The following is an 18,760-nucleotide window of genomic DNA, read 5'->3' on the forward strand; positions in this document are numbered from 1 at the left end:
GTGGGCCAACTGTTTAATTGCTCAGGGGGGTACTTCTGAAGTAAGGAGAGGGCTGACTCTCTGGGGAGCTCATCATAGAGTCCCAATATAGAGAAGCTGCAAACAGCTGGGACGCCCTGCCACCACCTCCGCTGACTATGAGCTTCCAGATCCTCTCATGACCGTGGCTACCAATCTGCTGGAGGTTTCAAGAAGCACTCAAACAGACTTGATATAACTGATCTAGCTACTGTTGTAGCCTATATTTCTTTTTAAATTACTTGTGTATTTTGCTTAACAAGCACTTTGAGATTCTGTCTGTAATGAAAAGCGCTAGAAACATTTAATAAAAGTATTATGATTACATTGAGGACAACACTCCTCGGTATCAGGCAGATGCAGGTACGGCAGCACTGGGCTGGCCTGAGGCTGCAGGGGAAACTTGCTACTCTGGACTGTGCTGACCATTCATTCTCCCACTCCATGTATCAGAATGATGTTATTAGCGAGGCCATTCTCACCTTTACCGTTAAGGTGAGGATACAGGTTCTACCTACAAAATACAATCTAGCACTCTGGTACCCTGAAAACCATGACCCATTTTGTATTTTACATGAGTCAAACGTAATAGTCTGTTGCCCATGTAGTGACTCGTTGCTGTTCATAGTACAAGGACATGACCGCCTTGTCGACCTGATAGCCAGTGAGGTGAGACAGGTAGTCTCACCAACAGCACACATCCATAAATATGATTGTGTAAGTTGGTTTGATGATGACGTGTTTTCCTGTGTACCAAATATGCCAGATATTGTTGTTGTGGGAGGCCAGAGGGAGGTGCTCATTTTGGAAGTGGGCTGCTCATATGACTGCTACATGGACTTCCGGAAACGAAGGGTCCGCGGAGCTCCTCCTCATCACCACTCTATAGGCCACGTACATAGGCTTACAGTACGTGGCCTCCAGATTGCAGGCCTGTCAAAGACTAAAGAAAAGCAATTGGCTAGGTACTGCTCTGTTGAGCTGTTATGGGCAGCCTAGCTGTTTGAAGAAGGTGCAGCCTAACTGTTTGAAGAAGGTGCTTTCTGTATCCTTAAGTGTCCATGCATACAAAGACCTTTGAAATTTGAATCCTTCTTGAATCTAATGTGATTTGTGGATTCAAATAACGTACGTGTGTGTGGTTTGTAGGTAGGTTTATTGATTGATTGGCAGAGAGAAGGGACGTGTGCGGTTGTGCCCCTCTATTGGACACTGATCTTACCGAACACTGATGTGAGCAGCGCCCCAGTGCCAGAGGCCAGCATCTGCTGCACTGGAGTGATCACAGCTGAGGGGGTAACAACAGGCCGCTCCACCATCCTGACCACCTGAGACAGAAAACATCAGTTTTAACCACACTACTCAACTGTCCATGTCATAGTGTTACTTTACAGTGGGGGAAAAAAGTATTTAGTCAGCCACCAATTGTGCAAGTTCTCCCACTTAAAAAGATGAGAGGCCTGTAATTTTCATCATAGGTACACGTCAACTATGACAGACAAATTGAGAACAACAAATCCAGAAAATCACATTGTAGGATTTTTAATGAATTTATTTGCAAATTATGGTGGAAAATAAGCATTTGGTCAATAACAAAAGTTTCTCAATACTTTATTATATACCCTTTGTTGGCAATGACACAGGTCAAACGTTTTCTGTAAGTCTTCACAAGGTTTTCACACACTGTTGCTGGTATTTTGGCCCATTCCTCCATGCAGATCTCCTCTAGAGCAGTGATGTTTTGGGGCTGTCGCTGGGCAACACAGACTTTCAACTCCCTCCAAAGATTTTCTATGGGGTTGAGATCTGGAGACTGGCAAGGCCACTCCAGGACCATGAAATGCTTCTTACGAAGCCACTCCTTTGTTGCCCGGGCGGTGTGTTTGGGATCATTGTCATGCTGAAAGACCCAGCCACATTTCATCTTCAATGCCCTTGCTGATGGAAGGAGGTTTTCACTCAAAATCTCACGATACATGGCCCCATTCATTCTTTCCTTTACACGGATCAGTCGTCCTGGTCCCTTTGCAGAAAAACAGCCCCAAAGCATGATGTTTCCACCCCCATGCTTCACAGTAGGTATGGTGTTCTTTGGATGCAACTCAGCATTCTTTGTCCTCCAAACACGACCAGTTGAGTTTTTACCAAAAAGTTATATTTTGGTTTCATCTGACCATATTACATTCTCCCAATCCTCTTCTGGATCATCCAAATGCACTCTAGCAAACTTCAGACGGGCCTGGACATGTACTGGCTTAAGCAGGGGGACACGTCTGGCACTGCAGGATTTGAGTCCCTGGCGGCGTAGTGTGTTACTGATGGTAGGCTTTGTTACTTTGGTCCCAGCTCTCTGCAGGTCATTCACTAGGTCCCCCCGTGTGGTTCTGGGATTTTTGCTCACCGTTCTTGTGATCATTTTGACCCCACGGGGTGAGATCTTGCGTGGAGCCCCAGATCGAGGGAGATTATCAGTATGTCTTCCATTTCCTAATAATTGCTCCCACAGTTGATTTCTTCAAACCAAGCTGCTTACCTATTTCAGATTCAGTCTTCCCAGCCTGGTGCAGGTCTACAATTTTGTTTCTGGTGTCCTTTGACAGCTCTTTGGTCTTGGCCATAGTGGAGTTTGGAGTGTGACTGTTTGAGGTTGTGGACAGGTGTCTTTTATATAATATAATAATAATATGCCATTTAGCAGACGCTTTTATCCAAAGCGACTTACAGTCATGCGTGCATACATTTTTGTGTATGGGTGGTCCCGGGGATCGAACCCACTACCTTGGCGTTACAAGCGCCGTGCTCTACCAGCTGAGCTACAGAGGACCACCATTTTATACTGATAACAAGTTCAAACAGGTGCCATTAATACAGGTAACGAGTGGAGGACAGAGGAGCCTCTTAAAGAAGAAGTTACAGGTCTGTGAGAGCCAGAAATCTTGCTTGTTTGTAGGTGACCAAATACTTATTTTCCACCATAATTTGCAAATAAATTCATTAAAAATCCTACAATGTGATTTTCTGGATTTTTTTTCTCAATTTGTCTGTCATAGTTGATGTGTACCTATGATGAAAATGACAGGCCTCTCTCATCTTTTTAAGTGGGAGAACTTGCACAATTGGTGGCTGACTAAATACTTTTTTCCCCACTGTATTTTCTCTTCTAATGAGATGCTCGTTAGAGCTTGTCAGATTCCACGTTATGTCAAATAAACAAGGCTGTTGGGGGTGTGCCTCTGCTTTGAGCTAGGCTATACTCTGTCAAACAGTGCCTGATTATTGAGACAAAATACAGAATGTCCTCAGGGCAAGACTGCAAGAGTGGTCACTGCCTGGTCAACACATGGCTATTGTAGAGCTTAGCCTAACCCTAGGCTCCTGCATATTATCCAAACATGTGACTTAGGTGTCCTTGAATAGCCAGTACTAGTCTGAATGACAAACACCTTGTTATTCAGGAGTCTATTTCTAAGTGATAGTGACCAGACGTACAGTAGCCTCCATTCATGTGGGATAAGATAGAAGCGGTTATAATAGAGAGCTTGACACACTAAGATAAGGTATCTGTTGTGTGCACGTCTCCCCTCTCCTAGCTACTACACCCAGTTTTTAAACCCCACAACACCTCACTGATACAATAGCATGTCTGGCGACGTAAAAACTCCTATTTCCACAGAAGATAGACTAAGCCCACATTCAATACAGACAGCGAGGGGGATTTGAACTTGGCAAATTGAAATGGGTGATACAAAATGTGTTGTTTACTAAGATAAATTAAGAATTGGAAAATTATCAAGAGTCTAGAAAGCAACAAGAGAGAACATCTACCTCTCTTTACAGTACCACTAACATACTGCTGATAAGGGCTAATCGTTTCAACTGCAAGTTGCTAGAGTAGATGTATAAACATTTCCAGCCCAGTTCTTGATCAGAGGATGCTGGATGTGCTGAATGTGTTTGTGCACTGCAGCGGAACTGAGCACTTATCAAGCCATGCCGAATGTCTCGTGTTGCAGGCTTGCTGGCAGACGATCACGTTCCAATTTCCCTGACTATCACCTCCCCTACTGCAGCTGACTGTGGCAGGATTACCCTATAACAAATCCAACCATATACCGACCCTCAGCAAAAAGATGAACACAGGCCAGGAACCTCCTCATACATTTACAACATTGTCTAGGCTAATTCCCACAGAATTAAGACAACATAGGTTCTAGCTAGTTGTTAAGAGTAAAACAATTATAAGAAATACTTCCTCTATGGCTCATGCATCTGATTATTATGCATAATATTTCTAACCCATGTGCTTCATCAACCTTGTCCTGTGTTGTGTGATAAATGGCTGGGTCATTCCTACAATGTGGTGCCTTGTCTGTCCCCAGGAAATATCACTTCTTAAATGTGGATTCCAAAAGGCTTTAAATATAAGGTCAGGTGTCCTTTACCTTAAAAAATACAAAAATATGGATATTGAAAGGGCATTTTATGCATTTTGAACACTTGTTTTCAGTGGATGTAGGCATTTTTACCATGTCCCCAGGTGTTATTCATCTACTTCCACGAGAAATATGCCATAAAATAATTTCTTCATTATTTTATAGTCCTAGTTAAATTCTCTCTCATCAATAACGTTTTATTCATGATTATTGTATTTATTATTTTATTTAAGATTATGTGTGTCCCTGATATCACTTTCCACCCTGTTAGTTTTTTGTAATTCTCCATTTAAGAAAACAACCCCTTCCTACAATGACACCACCATTCAGGAAGTGTCATCATTTCTTTGGTGGGAAAACAATTGTGCAAAGCTAAATAAATAAACCGTTTTATCAATTTTTCCACGTTTAATGTTGTTAGTCTATGTCCCACTCATACATTTCCACTGTGTTGAGCTAAATTGAGAAAATTAACCAAATGTAAACATTTTAAAAATATGTTTGATAGATAAATTTAAATCCTGTTCAAGTGTTCACCATTATGCTAGTTCAATCTTGCTTACTCACAGAGCTGTGGCTAATTTAGTCTCCACATTTCCACCCTGTTAGGATTATGCACCTAACAGATTGGAAATTGCTTCTGTATAACCCCCCACCTTGTCACAACACAACTGATTGGCTCAAGCGCATTAAGAAGGAAAGAAATTCCACAAATTAACTTTTAAGAAGGCACACCTGTTAATTGAAATGCATTCCAGGTAACTACCTCATGAAGCTGGTTGAGAGAATGCCAAGAGTGTGCAAAGCTGTCATCAAAGCAAAGGGTGGCTATTCAAATATCTCAAATATAAAATATATTTTGATTTGTTTAACACTTTTTTGGTTAATACATGATTCCATATGTGTTATTTCATAGTTTTGATGTCTTCACTATTATTCTACAATGTAGAAAATAGTAAAAATAAAGAAAAACTCTTGAATGAGTAGGTGTTCTAAAACTTTTGACCGGTAGTGTATATACTTTATTTCCCAAAAAATTATTAGGTCCAAAACTAAGGCACTGCTCAGTAGGAATGACCCGGCTAACGTTATATTCTGGTGCAGGACAAAATACTGTAGCTAGCTAAGTAACTGTAATATTGCACTGTACAGCATCTCATGTTTGCACTGCATACACATCTACAAAGATACTTTGTGACATCTCCACCCAGTCAGCAAATCTGACCTTGTAGCCTTCAGTTGGCGTGGTGATGTAATGATGATGAACGACTAACACGGACATGTTACCGTGCTCCTTTCTCAATAATAAAACGCTCACAAAACATTTGTTGTGGAACCTAACTAGGTAGCTAACTAGCTAGACATGAGCTATCATGTATGGACAATATAATAGCTAATCTAATGCCAAAACAGGAACACATGCCAGCCCTCCCCAATTCAAGATGCTTGATAGCTAACGCTAGTTAGCTGGCTAACAGACACTAGTTAGCTAGCTGACTAATTATCGCAAAACAGAAGGTAAAATATGTGCAAGCTTGATACTCACCTCTAGTTTATAGCTTAGCTATAAAGGATATATATCTGCGTTGTGAATTTGATGGGGTTTCATGAGTGTTCCCTGTGTGTTGAATGGACATGCTGTCCACAGCCTTGAGCTGCTGTTAGCTAACTTGACAAAGTTATCGAGCTAGGAACAAGCAAAACAACCCCTGATTCGTCTGTCGTGACAAGACACGCCCCCAATGAGTCTGATCACGGTTCTTGCTTGTTGCTTGTTGCTTGTTGCTTGTTGCTTGTTGCTTGTTGTTGTTGCTTCTTCTTCTTCTTCTTCTTCTTCTTCTTCTTCTTCTTCTTCTGTGGGGTTTATCGACTTTTGGCATCCAACGTTATGGTGCATTACCGCCACCTACTGTACTGGAGTGTGGGCCAGAGACAGGGAGAAACTAAATCCTTCCTGCCAGCCCCGTTGCTCTTAAAAAAAGATAACAACATATTTGAGACTATATCTAATGACGTTCTACTCAATATACTCTTTAAACTAATTGCCTGTATCCCCTTCTCCCTCATACTAGATCTCAGCCTCTCTCTTTCCCTCTGATACTGCCCACACCGTAGCAATACATGCTCCACGGTCTCCGTTTCCTGACAATAATCACACTTTCCTGTTGGATGCTTTCCTATCACATTTAAGGTCTTATTCAACCGGCTGTGTCCCACCCTTAATCTTGTAAAAATAGCCTCCACTCTTTTGTCCCTTCCTGCCGTCCTCCCCTCCCCGACTTTCCTCTGTACTTGAAATAAATGCCTGCCCTTAGTATCTCTATTCCACTGCTCCTCCCATCTCTGCACCATCACTGTCCATATCAGGCTTTTTGCCTCTGCCTTGCTCATTGAAACTACAACATCAACATCCCCACTACTAAGTGTTTGTTTAGCCAGTACATCAACTGCCTCGTTCCCCTCCACCCCCACACGGGCTGGGACCCAAGTAAATCTTATCTGTATACCCATCTGTCTATTCCTGCCATGGGTTTGTAGCACCTCATAAAGCAGGTATTGTCTGCTATGTGAGCTAAAGAACTGGAGACTCATTAACACTGCACATGAATCAGAGCAAATAACTACTCTGTCTGGCTTGACTTCCTCCACCCACTGCAAGGCCAACAGTATGGCCATCAGCTCTGCCATATATACAGCCAAATAATCTGTAATTCGATTCCTGACTGCCACCCCACATTCCTGCACTACAAATGCTGACCCAGTAAATCCTGATCCTGAACCATCTGTGTAAATGGCCACAAAATCCTGAAAAAACTGTATCCAGACATCTCTTAAACAAATCAGACGGATCAACACCCTCTGTATCTTTCTGTAGTCTCTCCAACACTTGTAGATCAACTACTGGAGACTGGAGTAGCCATTGTGGATTTACAGGAATAGCTACCGTTGGACTAAACTCCCTTCCATACAGTCCCATCTCCATCACCTGGGTATTACCCACCCACCCAAAGCTCGTGTTCTGTCTTCACTCATGTTCCCAGCATGCCTGTAAAATCCCTTTCGCAGGATGAGACACCCCATGTCCCTGTAGGCTGACCCAATAATTCACTGCCAGTTGCTGTCTCCTAATCTGCAATGGCATATCCCCCATCTCCACCTGTAGCGCAGCCACACGGGAGGTCCGAAACGACCCACTACATATTCTGAGTCCTTGCCCTTGCTTGTTTCTCCTCCATCATATCTGTTATCATCGGTATGTCCCAATGGCTGTATTTGTATTTGTCCCTTGAACTACTGCACCTCCTAGCGGAGAAGCTTTTCTAGCACCTGTCAGTGGTGCGTGTGTGGTAATTTGACACCTATGACAACCATTCAGAATGTCGAATAGCTAGAAAGAAATTTAGGGGCGTGAACATATTTCCTGTACTCTATATTTTTGTTGTTGAGAAACTTCAACGCGTTCAGGAGTCGGCTACATTGTCAAGGAGCACTGGCACGTGTAAAGTCACTGAGATAGAGGTAAGGTCAACTTTTTTATTTAGATGGTGGCAGGAACTTAATGACAAAAATATATTCAATTATAAACTACTCAAGTGAAATTGCACCAAATGTTCTATTTCAAATTAAATTGCATATATTGTTTTATGTTGTCCTTGTCATTGCTTTTCAATTGTTGTCATTGCCCTAGGTGGGTCCATCTTTAAAAATTCTAAATGCACATTATGACCAACATGATTGAGTGTGTGCACTATAAAAAGAAGCATGATGATATATCAGGGTCCACAGTTCTTTTGAAACTGTTAAAGCCCATTTTCTTCTCCTTTTGAAACCACCTTGTAAAAATATACAGTAAGTGAACAAACAGTACTGATTGTCAGGTGAATATTGTCTGTGGTTAATACACCTGTGTTACCCATTGCTCTTGATACCACAATGGAGGAAAGTATTTCTTATGGGAGGTACTTGGCTCAGATTAAGGGGAATTTTCCTTTAATAAAAACAGCTGAACTGAAAGTAGAAATCCTGTATGCTGCATTTCTGTGACTAGTAGACTAAACAGCATTGAAGCAATGGTAGACTGCTTTAATGATCTCCCCTATGAAGCTCAACAGTTAGTAACAGTATAATCATATCCCCTTTTCTGCATTGTAGATTAATTCTTTAAATGTGGTTGCATATGAGGAGGGCTTTGTCTTGGTAAGAATGTGGAACTGTCTACTGTCTGAAGCTCACCCCATGGAACATGAAAGAGGAAGTGAATCTATGAAAATTCTGTCCAGATTTAGTTCTGATGACTCCATTGTTTAGATTTGATGCTTTTCTGTACAAAAGAGCTTTATAACATTTGTAAGTTATTGATTGTACAATGAATATATATATAATATACAGTTTGTGTTACAAGGTATTTCTCTCTCTTTCTCTCCAGATGCAGAGGTATCTGGTGCTCTGTATGGCCCTGCTGGCCCAGGTCTCTGCTGATGACTGCCCAGACGGAGGGGCGTGTGAGGAGGGCAACACCTGCTGCAAGGTCCCCTCCGATGGCTATGAATGCTGCCCAATGTATCAGGTATGTATGGGGTGGTGCCCGCAGAGATTAGCCCTTAGCTGTAGTTGCAGCCTGAACCGAGTTCCCTAACCCTTGTACACTGTGAATTATATATATTAGAAGTGTACACACCAAATAGGTAGTCTATGGTGTCATTGTCTCTTATCCTGAAATAGATACCTCTTTAATTGCGCCCTTGTGCTAGCATTCTCTCAGTATCTGTTTGATCTGTAAGATGTGAGCTTTTAACACACTTTGTTAATCAAACTACTCTCTTACCATTTATCTCAGGCTGAGTGCTGTGAGGATCATATCCACTGCTGCCCTGAGGGAACGCTCTGTGTTGTGAATGAGTCCATGTGTGTGAATGGAACTGTCTCCCTACCATGGGTGGAGAAAGTCTCTGCTAAACAGTCCAGATATCCTAAAGTAAGAATATCAGGGAATCCAGGAAGAAAGTGTAGCTGACTATTGACAACATTGAAATGCACTGTAACAGTGACACCAGTTGACTTTCATGGCAATATGTGTCCCTGTTTTCAATCATTCACATTGTTGAGGAAATCTCGTTTGAGGAATCAGGCAGAACTCATTTATCAGCCACCGCATTCTTATTGGCAGACTAAATAGCCTTGGTTTCTCAAATGACTGCCTCGCCTGGTTCACCAACTACTTCTCAGATAGAGTTCAATGTGTCAAATCGGAGGGCCTGTTGTCTGGACCTATGGCAGTCTCTATGGGGGTGCCACAGGGTTCAATTCTTGGGCCGACTCTTTTCTCCGTGTATATCAATGATGTCGCTCTTGCTGCTGGTGACTCTCAGATCCACCTCTACGCAGACGACACCATTTTCTATACATCTGGCCCTTCATTGGACACTGTGTTAACAAACCTTCAAACGAGCTTCAATGCCACACAACACTCCTTCAGTAGCCTCCAACTGCTCTTAAACACTAGTAAAACTAAATGCATGCTCTTCAATCGAACGCCGCTGGCACCCGCCCACCCGACTAGAATCACTACTCTCGACGGGTCTGACCTAGAGTATGTGGACAACTACAAATACCTAGGTGTCCGGTTAGACTGTAAACTCTCCTTCCAGACTCACATTAAGAATCTCCAATCCAAATTTAAATCTAGAATTGGCTTCTTATTTCGCAACAAAGCCTCCTTCACTCATGCTGCCAAACATGCCCTCGTAAAACTGACTATCCTACCGATCCTTGACTTCGGCGATGTCATTTACAAAATAGCCTCCAACACTCTACTCAGCAAATTGGATGTAGTCTATCACAGTGCCATCCGTTTTGTCTCCAAAGCCCCATACACTACCCACCACTGTGACCTGTACGCTCTTGTTGGCTGGTCCTCACTACATGTTCGTCGTCAAACCCACTGACTCCAGGTCATCTATAAATCCCTGCTAGGCAAATCCCCATCTTATCTTATCTCACTGGTCACTATAGCAACACCCACCCGTAGTCTGCGCTCCAGCAGGTATATCTCACTGGTCATCCCCAAAGCCAACACCTCCTTTGGCCGCCATTCCTTCCAGTTCTCTGCTGCCAATGACTGGAACGAACTGCAAAAATCTCTGAAGCTGGAGACTCTTATCTCCCTCAATAACTTTAGGCGTCAGTTGTCAGAGCAGCTTACCGATCACTGCACCTGTAAACAGCCCATCTGTAATTAGCCCATCCAACTACCTCATCCCCATATTGTTATTTATTTTGCTAATTTGCACCCCAGTATCTCTATTTGCACATAATCTCTTGCACATCTATCATTCCAGTGTTAATACTAATTGTAATTATTTTGCACTATAGCCTATTTATTGCCTTACCTCCATAACTTGCTACATTTGCACACACTGTATATATATTTTCTGTTGTATTTTTTGACTTTATGTTTTTTTTACCCCATATGTAACTCTGTGTTGTTGTTTTTATCGCACTGCTTTGCTTTATCTTGGCCAGGTCGCAGTTGTAAATGAGAACTTGTTCTCAACTGGCTTACCTGGTTAAATAAAGGTGAAATAAATAAATAAAAAATCAGCAATAAGAGTTTATTCAAGCAATTGCAGGGAAGATCACTCTCTGGATGAAACTCGAGAGGAACTTAAAAATGTACAGAATCACACAATCATTTATATACTTCACCTACACAAAGAACTGCTTACCTCTCTCTTAAAAACAAACAAGAACCGGTTCTAAACAGTTCTCACAGCCTATGTGTCTAAGATAGGGGAGTGATAAGATCTTTAGAGCCTAAGCAGAACTAGAATTCTGCTTGGTTAGGCCTTTAGTGCCCCAGAGATAAGGAGCCAAAAACAAATCACTCCTTTGTGCGGTGTGTGAAGAGGGTACTGGACAGTTGAAGGAAAATTACCAGTGAAAAGTACATACAGTGTATAGTACTATTCAACTCAAGCATTTACATAGCATTAGACTGTAACAAAATAATTTTGCCAAAACAACATAATTAACCTAGATGAACGTAGGGTCATCAAAAATACTATAGTCAGTCATGTTTTTTGTCATGGAAAAAGTCAAATGTATTTTTTCTACCTCTCTAGTCTTTCAGAATGATCAGTGCATATGCTGGGTTTGAGGATGATAACATCTGCCCTGACAACTCCCACTGCCCAGCTGAGTTTTCCTGTCTGAAGGCCACTACAGGCTATGGTTGCTGTCCCATTGCTCATGTAATAGCCTAACCACTGTTGCAATCTAAACTTTTCCACCTCATTCATACTGTTATAATGTTCACATAAAACATGGATTGGTGTCAATGGAAAAAATGGAGTTATGTGCACAGATATCAAGTAAATTGATCTAATGTACACACAGGCTGTGCCTTGCTCGGATGGGAAACATTGCTGTCCTGAAGGCCACCAGTGCAGCACAGACAGCAGCTCCTGCATCAAACGGAAAGGTTAGACTCTTGTGGAATCACGTTTTGCTATCTTATGCTTCTGTTGCAACATCATCATTAACTGCTCTGCCTTCTTCCACCCCTGCAGAACCTGTTGTTGCAGTGCTGTGCAGTGACAGAGTGTCTGAGTGCCCAGAGGGAACCACATGCTGTGAGACTCCAGATGGGAGTTGGGGGTGCTGCCCCATGCCCAAGGTACAGGGGGGCTATATGGAGGGGGCTAGGTGGTTACCATCATTGAATTTCGAGTCAGGAATAATGTTGGTCCTTTGAATGGGTGACATGTACACTCTCCATAGTGTAGTGTCTGTAATCACTCCATGGAGAGATGTCTAATCAAGGATTTGCATGGCCTATGTGCTAACCCTTTGTTTATATATGGTCATCTCATGAGGTGATTCTCTATGTGTCTGTGTGCACTGACCAGGCTGTGTGCTGTGAGGATAAGATTCACTGTTGTCCTGAGGGCAGCACCTGTGACATCAAGCAATCCAAGTGTATATCCACTACCAACAAGGAAATGCCCATGTGGGCCAAGTTCCCTGCCCGCAAGAGGGCAGAGTGGGAAAACCAGAATGGTAGGTTTTTTTTCTCCAAAAAAAGGCATACTTTCCTGGTCTATTTTTGTACCAATCACTGTCTGGATGTATGTGTGTATGATTATTTTGCTGTACGTGCTTTCAGAAGTTGCCCAAGTGACAACACCTATTCCAGACACTACCACCTCAGCCAATAGGAGTCCTGCTTCTCTTTGGGAGGGGGGGGGTTCTTCTCCACCCTTCATTAGGACAGGAGGTACGACATTACACTTCTTAGAACAATACAATAGTGTTGTGGAATATTTTGTTAGCTCCTCCAGTTGTGTTGATCGCTAACATCCTGCTGTCTCTCCAGACATTCCCTGTGATGAGTCAGTGGCCTGTCAGGATGGAACCACATGTTGTAAAACACAAGAAGGGGGATGGGCATGCTGTCCTCTGCCACAGGTATACTATGTCTCATATTCAAATCTGGACATCAAAGACAGTTCCACTGCTTTAAAAAAAAAAGATTCCTCTCTAATCAGGGACTGATTTAGACCTGGGACACCAGGTGAGTGACATTAATTATCAGGTAGAACAGAAAACCAGCAGGCTCCAGACCTCGTAGGGTAAGAGTTGAGAACCCATGCTCTAGGCATTCAATTCTCTCTCTTAACTAATCAATTTCTTCAAGATAGATCAACCTGATTGCATGTCTTTTGCTTGTCCCGTGACAGCTTCCCCTTTTTGTTTGGGTTCTTCTCTTCCAGGCAGTTTGCTGCAGTGACTTCATCCACTGCTGCCCTCATGGTAAGAAGTGCAACCTGGCTGCCCAGACGTGTGACGACACCTCAGGCTCCCCCTCTGAGCGCTGGCTGAAGAAGGTTCCTGCCGTGCCTCGGGAGGGTAACTTGCCAGGGAATGTGACATGTGACCCCACCCACATGTGTCCCGACAACACCACCTGCTGCAAGACCGCGTCAGGAGACTGGGCCTGCTGCCCCATGCCCGAGGTAGGGACAAAGAGATATGGCTTCTACTGCAGTGGATAGGCAAATTAATGAATGGCATCTTAACTTGACTGCTCTGCGATGTGGTTAGAGATTCTGTATGGCTAACAAAGAGGCACTTAGTTTTGGTCTTTACGACATCACAGTATAACTTCCTAATTTTTTACTCCTGTCTACTTACTGCTGCTTGTGATCCTAACATTTCTTCTGCCTTGCTAAGGGGTATGGAGCTTGAACCACATGTTGTTTTTATAGCAAGGGGGGCTATGTTTCATTGAAAGTGAAACTGGGTAATCTAGGGAGTCACAACTGTTCTCTAACTGTGTATAATCTCTTCTGCTACCAGCAATACTTCTACATAATTCCTATAAAGGCTTGTGACAGTCTTAAATGACAGTAAATGCTTGTTGTGTGTCCTTTCCCTTCCTCCTCCAGGCTGTATGCTGTGAGGACCACGAGCACTGCTGCCCCCATGGCACCACCTGTGACCTGGCTTCCCTCGCCTGTGATGGCCCCTCAGGGCCGGAGCCCATGGTGGGGAAGGTGCCCGCCCTTACAACCCTGGCACCTGATCATGAGGAGGCAGCCACAGACCACCAGGGGATGCAGACGGATGACATGGAGCCGCCTACAGACAATGATGAAGGTGATGAAGACGAAGAGGAGGGGCCAAAGACACAGTGTGACGCCCACACCACCTGTCCAAAGGACGCCACCTGCTGCTTTATGAAATATTTTGTTAGCTCCTCCAGTTGTGTTGATCGCTAACATCCTGCTGTCTCTCCAGACATTCCCTGTGATGAGTCAGTGGCCTGTCAGGATGGAACCACATGTTGTAAAACACAAGAAGGGGGATGGGCATGCTGTCCTCTGCCACAGGTATACTATGTCTCATATTCAAATCTGGACATCAAAGACAGTTCCACTGCTTTAAAAAAAAAAGATTCCTCTCTAATCAGGGACTGATTTAGACCTGGGACACCAGGTGAGTGACATTAATTATCAGGTAGAACAGAAAACCAGCAGGCTCCAGACCTCGTAGGGTAAGAGTTGAGAACCCCTGCTCTAGGCATTCAATTCTCTCTCTTAACTAATCAATTTCTTCAAGATAGATCAACCTGATTGCATGTCTTTTGCTTGTCCCGTGACAGCTTCCCCTTTTTGTTTGGGTTCTTCTCTTCCAGGCAGTTTGCTGCAGTGACTTCATCCACTGCTGCCCTCATGGTAAGAAGTGCAACCTGGCTGCCCAGACGTGTGACGACACCTCAGGCTCCCCCTCTGAGCGCTGGCTGAAGAAGGTTCCTGCCGTGCCTCGGGAGGGTAACTTGCCAGGGAATGTGACATGTGACCCCACCCACATGTGTCCCGACAACACCACCTGCTGCAAGACCGCGTCAGGAGACTGGGCCTGCTGCCCCATGCCCGAGGTAGGGACAAAGAGATATGGCTTCTACTGCAGTGGATAGGCAAATTAATGAATGGCATCTTAACTTGACTGCTCTGCGATGTGGTTAGAGATTCTGTATGGCTAACAAAGAGGCACTTAGTTTTGGTCTTTACGACATCCCAGTATAACTTCCAAATTTTTTACTCCTGTCTACTTACTGCTTCCCCATGCCCGAGGTAGGGACAAAGAGATATGGCTTCTACTGCAGTGGATAGGCAAATTAATGAATGGCATCTTAACTTAAGGAGTTGCCCAGGACACAGTGTGACGCCCACACCAGCTGCCCAAAGGACGCCACCTGCTGCTTTATGAAATCCACCCAGAAGTGGGGCTGCTGCCCACTGCCACAGGTGAGTGTTACAGTAATGGTTAGTGCTGAGCGATGAGTGCTTTTGAGGTAGTTTCGGTTTGATTATTAAAAAATAATCACGGTTTTCGGTTTCGATTATTAGGGTTGAATGCTGTAACAACACAGAATAAAACAATTAATAAAAGTCCCATGATGGAAGTGACTGCCCATTACTGCTTATCACTTATTAACCATAATTTATTCACATTTCTTTATTTTAATAAAATATTTCAGTTGTTGTGGATATGACTTTATTATTTCATTCCAAGTCATAATTTCATCTCTATAGAGCTGCTGCCTATGCTGTCTGACAAAATCACTATTTTAGTAGTTCTTCAAAGTAAACAAGGCATACTTTTATGACTGCTGAATACCAACTATCAATCACTTTTGATCTAGTATTTTCAGGTAGAGATACCACAAGAGGCAACAGCTTCTCCAAAGACAGTACAGTATGAAGATTGGCAGAAACTGCTCCTCCAATAGAAATCCCTGATCACGCTTGTAGGCGATGTCATGGCGACGTTGGCTAGCTAAGCTCATGCGCAGAAACATGTCATTGGGTCTAACGGGCATCACGTGCCGAACTGCGCAAGTGCGTGCCGTCAAATCAAAGGCACTCCTTCAATATAAAGTAGTTTTTGACCAAAATGAAAATGTGTCAGTTTGTCACTTTCACGAGGTTGGAGTAATAGTATGTTCAACTACTTAAGACATTGGCTGGAATCTAGGTTGTACCTTTAGTTTTCGCAAAAATTAACAATTGAAGGACACATTTTCCCTCTTCTCTCATTGACTTCTCAAACCCCAAACCTCGGCCTGGTCTGCTTCTCAAGTGTTCCCGGAAGTCTCGCGAAGTTGCGCCTCTGGATTTAGAAACTCTGTGGCTGCTCTCTATATCACCTCATGATCGCGCATTCTTGTCTCTTCTGTAGCAGGAGTAAAAGAAACACAGACCGGACAAGTAGATGCGCAATGGATTATGATCATTGTAGTTAATTACAGTGTTTTATGCGCTAAACTATGTGGAATATTGGCCTGTTGGAAACTACAATTACCTACTACATTGCACAGTTCAGGATGGATCTGATTTATCTCTAGAGAAACTGTGGAATGTGCGCATTGAGCTCATAGAAAAATTCAAATAATTGAACTGATAACCGCAATTTTGGTTAATCACTCAGCACTAGTAATGGTGTTCCCAACTAGTGAGGAAGGACTCCCAATAAGTGGCCTCATGATTTTAGGGAATGAAAGCCCTTTCCCTCACCACTCGCTGTTCTCTCTCTTCCCCAGGCAGTGTGCTGTGCTGATGGAGAGCACTGCTGTCCCAAAGACTACATATGTGATATGAGCAAGACTTCCTGCTCTAAGGGTATGGTGGTGATCCCATGGTACAACAAGCTGGCAGCTGAGCCAGATGACAGTGCCCTCGCTGCCTCCCCCTCTGTGAAGTGTGACGCCCAGAACAGCTGCCCTGAAGGCTCCAGCTGCTGCCAACTTTCCACTGGACAGTGGGGCTGCTGCCCCCTGTACAAGGTGTGTATGTGTTTGTGTGAGCGAGGGTGTGTGTTGGTATGCACATGCATATAGAGAACCCTAGAAACAGTTTTGCTCTGCTATCTCACATGGGGAACCTTTCATGTCATTTCTCTATGTCTTGTCTCCCTGTATAGGCTGTGTGCTGTGCAGATGAGGAGCACTGCTGTCCACAGGGCTACAGCTGTAACATGGGCTCAGGGACTTGCCAGAAGCTAATGTTTCTTCAGTTCCAGACGATACCCCTAACCCGGGTGTCTGCGCCTGAGCCCCCGACCCCACAGGAGAAGGAAATCCACTGTGGGGGGCCGTTTGTCTGCAATAATGAGGAGACATGCTGCAAGGTCTCCACCACTACATGGGGATGCTGTCCCTCTCCAAATGTATGATATATATACCACTGCCCTCTCACCACAGACACCACAAACGCTTCTATAAATGAAAATGTTGTTGTACTAATATTAGTGGAGTTCAAGACTAGGGCATCTACTCTCCTTCTATTGAATAGTCAAATTCCTATAAGATATCTCTCATTGCCTCCTCTCGATCTCTCTTTCTTTACTCTCCCTTCCACCTTCTCTCTGTCCTCTCCCTGTCCTCCTCCTCCTGTCTTCCTCCACCTGTCCTCCTAGGCGGTGTGCTGCAGTGACATGAAGCACTGCTGCACTACAGGCTACACCTGTGGTGAGGGAGGGACCTGCACCCAGTCCACTGGCTTCAACTGGGACCACTGGCAGGTGTTCTTCTCCAACAAGAAGAGAGCCCTGCGTGTGTGACAACCATTGGAGTGATAGGCCCACACTCCAGCGCCACACGCATTGCACTATTGAAGGGGACGCATTGCACTATTGAAGGGACGCATTGCACTATTGAAGGGACGCAGGGACTTACTACTACTGTTATAGTATGTCAAATTGTATTTTTCTCAGGGTATAAATGGTATATATCGTACAGGGAACTGAAAATAAGGCACATTATGCACCATTGATTGGTGGAAGGTGCTTGGTATGTTACTACATTTGCTTCAAAAGATACCCATGCTTGCTCATGCACAGAAACTATCAAGGATTTGAAATCAACAATATTTTAGTATGCTTTTAGGGTTGTGGCTCGGGGAAAGATTGGAATGTGATATAAAACTAGTTGTAAGCCACTATCAAGATTGACACAGAGGAGCATAGAAATTACAAGAACGTAGTACTGTTTACAATGTTTGATGTTACCTTTTAACAGGAAGAGTGTTGTTGTGTTTTTTTTTAGTTGATCATGTGAAGTGCATTGTGCCTCATCAAATAGTTTCAGGTATGCCTTTGAAATAAATGCCTTTTACATGAAATTGTCTGTGCCATATGCCACCTTGTGGCTGAACTGATACTGTCTACTTGGGAAAACGACTTATTCTTCTTCTTCGGTGGGGTTTATCGGCGGTTGGCATCCAACGCTATGGTGTATTACTGCTACCTACTGTACTGGAGTATGGGCCAGAGACAGGGAGAAACTAAATCCTACCTGCCAGCCCCGTTGCTCTTAAAAAAAGATAACAAAATATTTGAGACCATATCTAATGACGTTCTACTCAATATACTCTTTAAACTGATTTCCTGTATCCCCTTCTCGCTTATACTAGATCTCATCCTCTCTCTTTCCCTCTGATACTGCCCACACTGTAACAATAAATGCTCCACGGTCTCTGTTTCCTGGCAATAATAATACTTTCCTGTTGGATGCTTTCCTATCACATTTAAGGTCTTATTCAACCGGCTGTGTCCCACCCTTAATCTTGTAAAAAATAGCCTCCTCTCTTCTGTCCCTTCCTGCCGTCCTCCCCTCCCCGACTTTTGGGAAAACTTGAAAATCATAGAAACGTATGCCCTCCCACTTGTTGCTACCACGTTTTATGTAAGAGATGGATTTTCCCACTTCTTTGTGTTAAAAAAATTATGCAATTTTAAATAGTCCATAA

The 18,760-nt window shown here is 43.5% G+C and overlaps 1 protein-coding gene and 1 long non-coding RNA gene across 2 annotated transcripts in view; one reads left to right on the forward strand and one right to left on the reverse strand.

The window, feature by feature from the left end:
- Positions 1-6,285, reverse strand: part of LOC123491311 — a 7,852-nt gene extending 1,567 nt beyond the window's left edge. The window contains exons 1-2 of the long non-coding RNA XR_006661272.1: positions 5,998-6,285; positions 1,241-1,346 (exon numbers count right to left, since the gene is read on the reverse strand). This is a non-coding gene — a long non-coding RNA (uncharacterized LOC123491311). The remainder of the gene's footprint in view (positions 1-1,240; positions 1,347-5,997) is intronic.
- Positions 6,286-7,889: 1,604 nt separating this feature from the next.
- LOC121568911 (progranulin-like) lies at positions 7,890-18,133 on the forward strand. Its single transcript, XM_045221109.1, has 17 exons — positions 7,890-7,970; positions 8,878-9,018; positions 9,289-9,426; positions 11,573-11,701; positions 11,847-11,931; positions 12,020-12,126; positions 12,359-12,509; positions 12,616-12,726; positions 12,826-12,917; positions 13,223-13,465; positions 13,898-14,108; positions 14,250-14,341; positions 14,647-14,889; positions 15,155-15,259; positions 16,555-16,797; positions 16,935-17,180; positions 17,430-18,133. Exons 2-17 carry the CDS (start codon positions 8,878-8,880, stop codon positions 17,571-17,573), a joined length of 2,481 nt encoding a protein of 826 aa, XP_045077044.1. The 5' UTR covers positions 7,890-7,970; the 3' UTR covers positions 17,574-18,133.
- Positions 18,134-18,760: the final 627 nt, after the last annotated feature.

Source organism: Coregonus clupeaformis, chromosome 7, assembly GCF_020615455.1.
Source record: "Coregonus clupeaformis isolate EN_2021a chromosome 7, ASM2061545v1, whole genome shotgun sequence".
NCBI lineage: Eukaryota > Metazoa > Chordata > Actinopteri > Salmoniformes > Salmonidae > Coregonus > Coregonus clupeaformis.

What these genes read in the sequence shown, in the direction of transcription:
- LOC121568911 (XM_045221109.1), top strand. Translation starts at nt 8,878, where the DNA reads ATGCAGAGGTATCTGGTGCTCTGTATGGCCCTGCTGGCCCAGGTCTCT. An exon ending in CTCCTGCATCAAACGGAAAG is followed by an intron (nt 11,932 to 12,019) that starts GTTAGACTCTTG and finishes CCACCCCTGCAG; the next exon opens with AACCTGTTGTTGCAGTGCTG. An exon ending in CCTGCTGCCCCATGCCCGAG is followed by an intron (nt 14,890 to 15,154) that starts GTAGGGACAAAG and finishes TCTTAACTTAAG; the next exon opens with GAGTTGCCCAGGACACAGTG.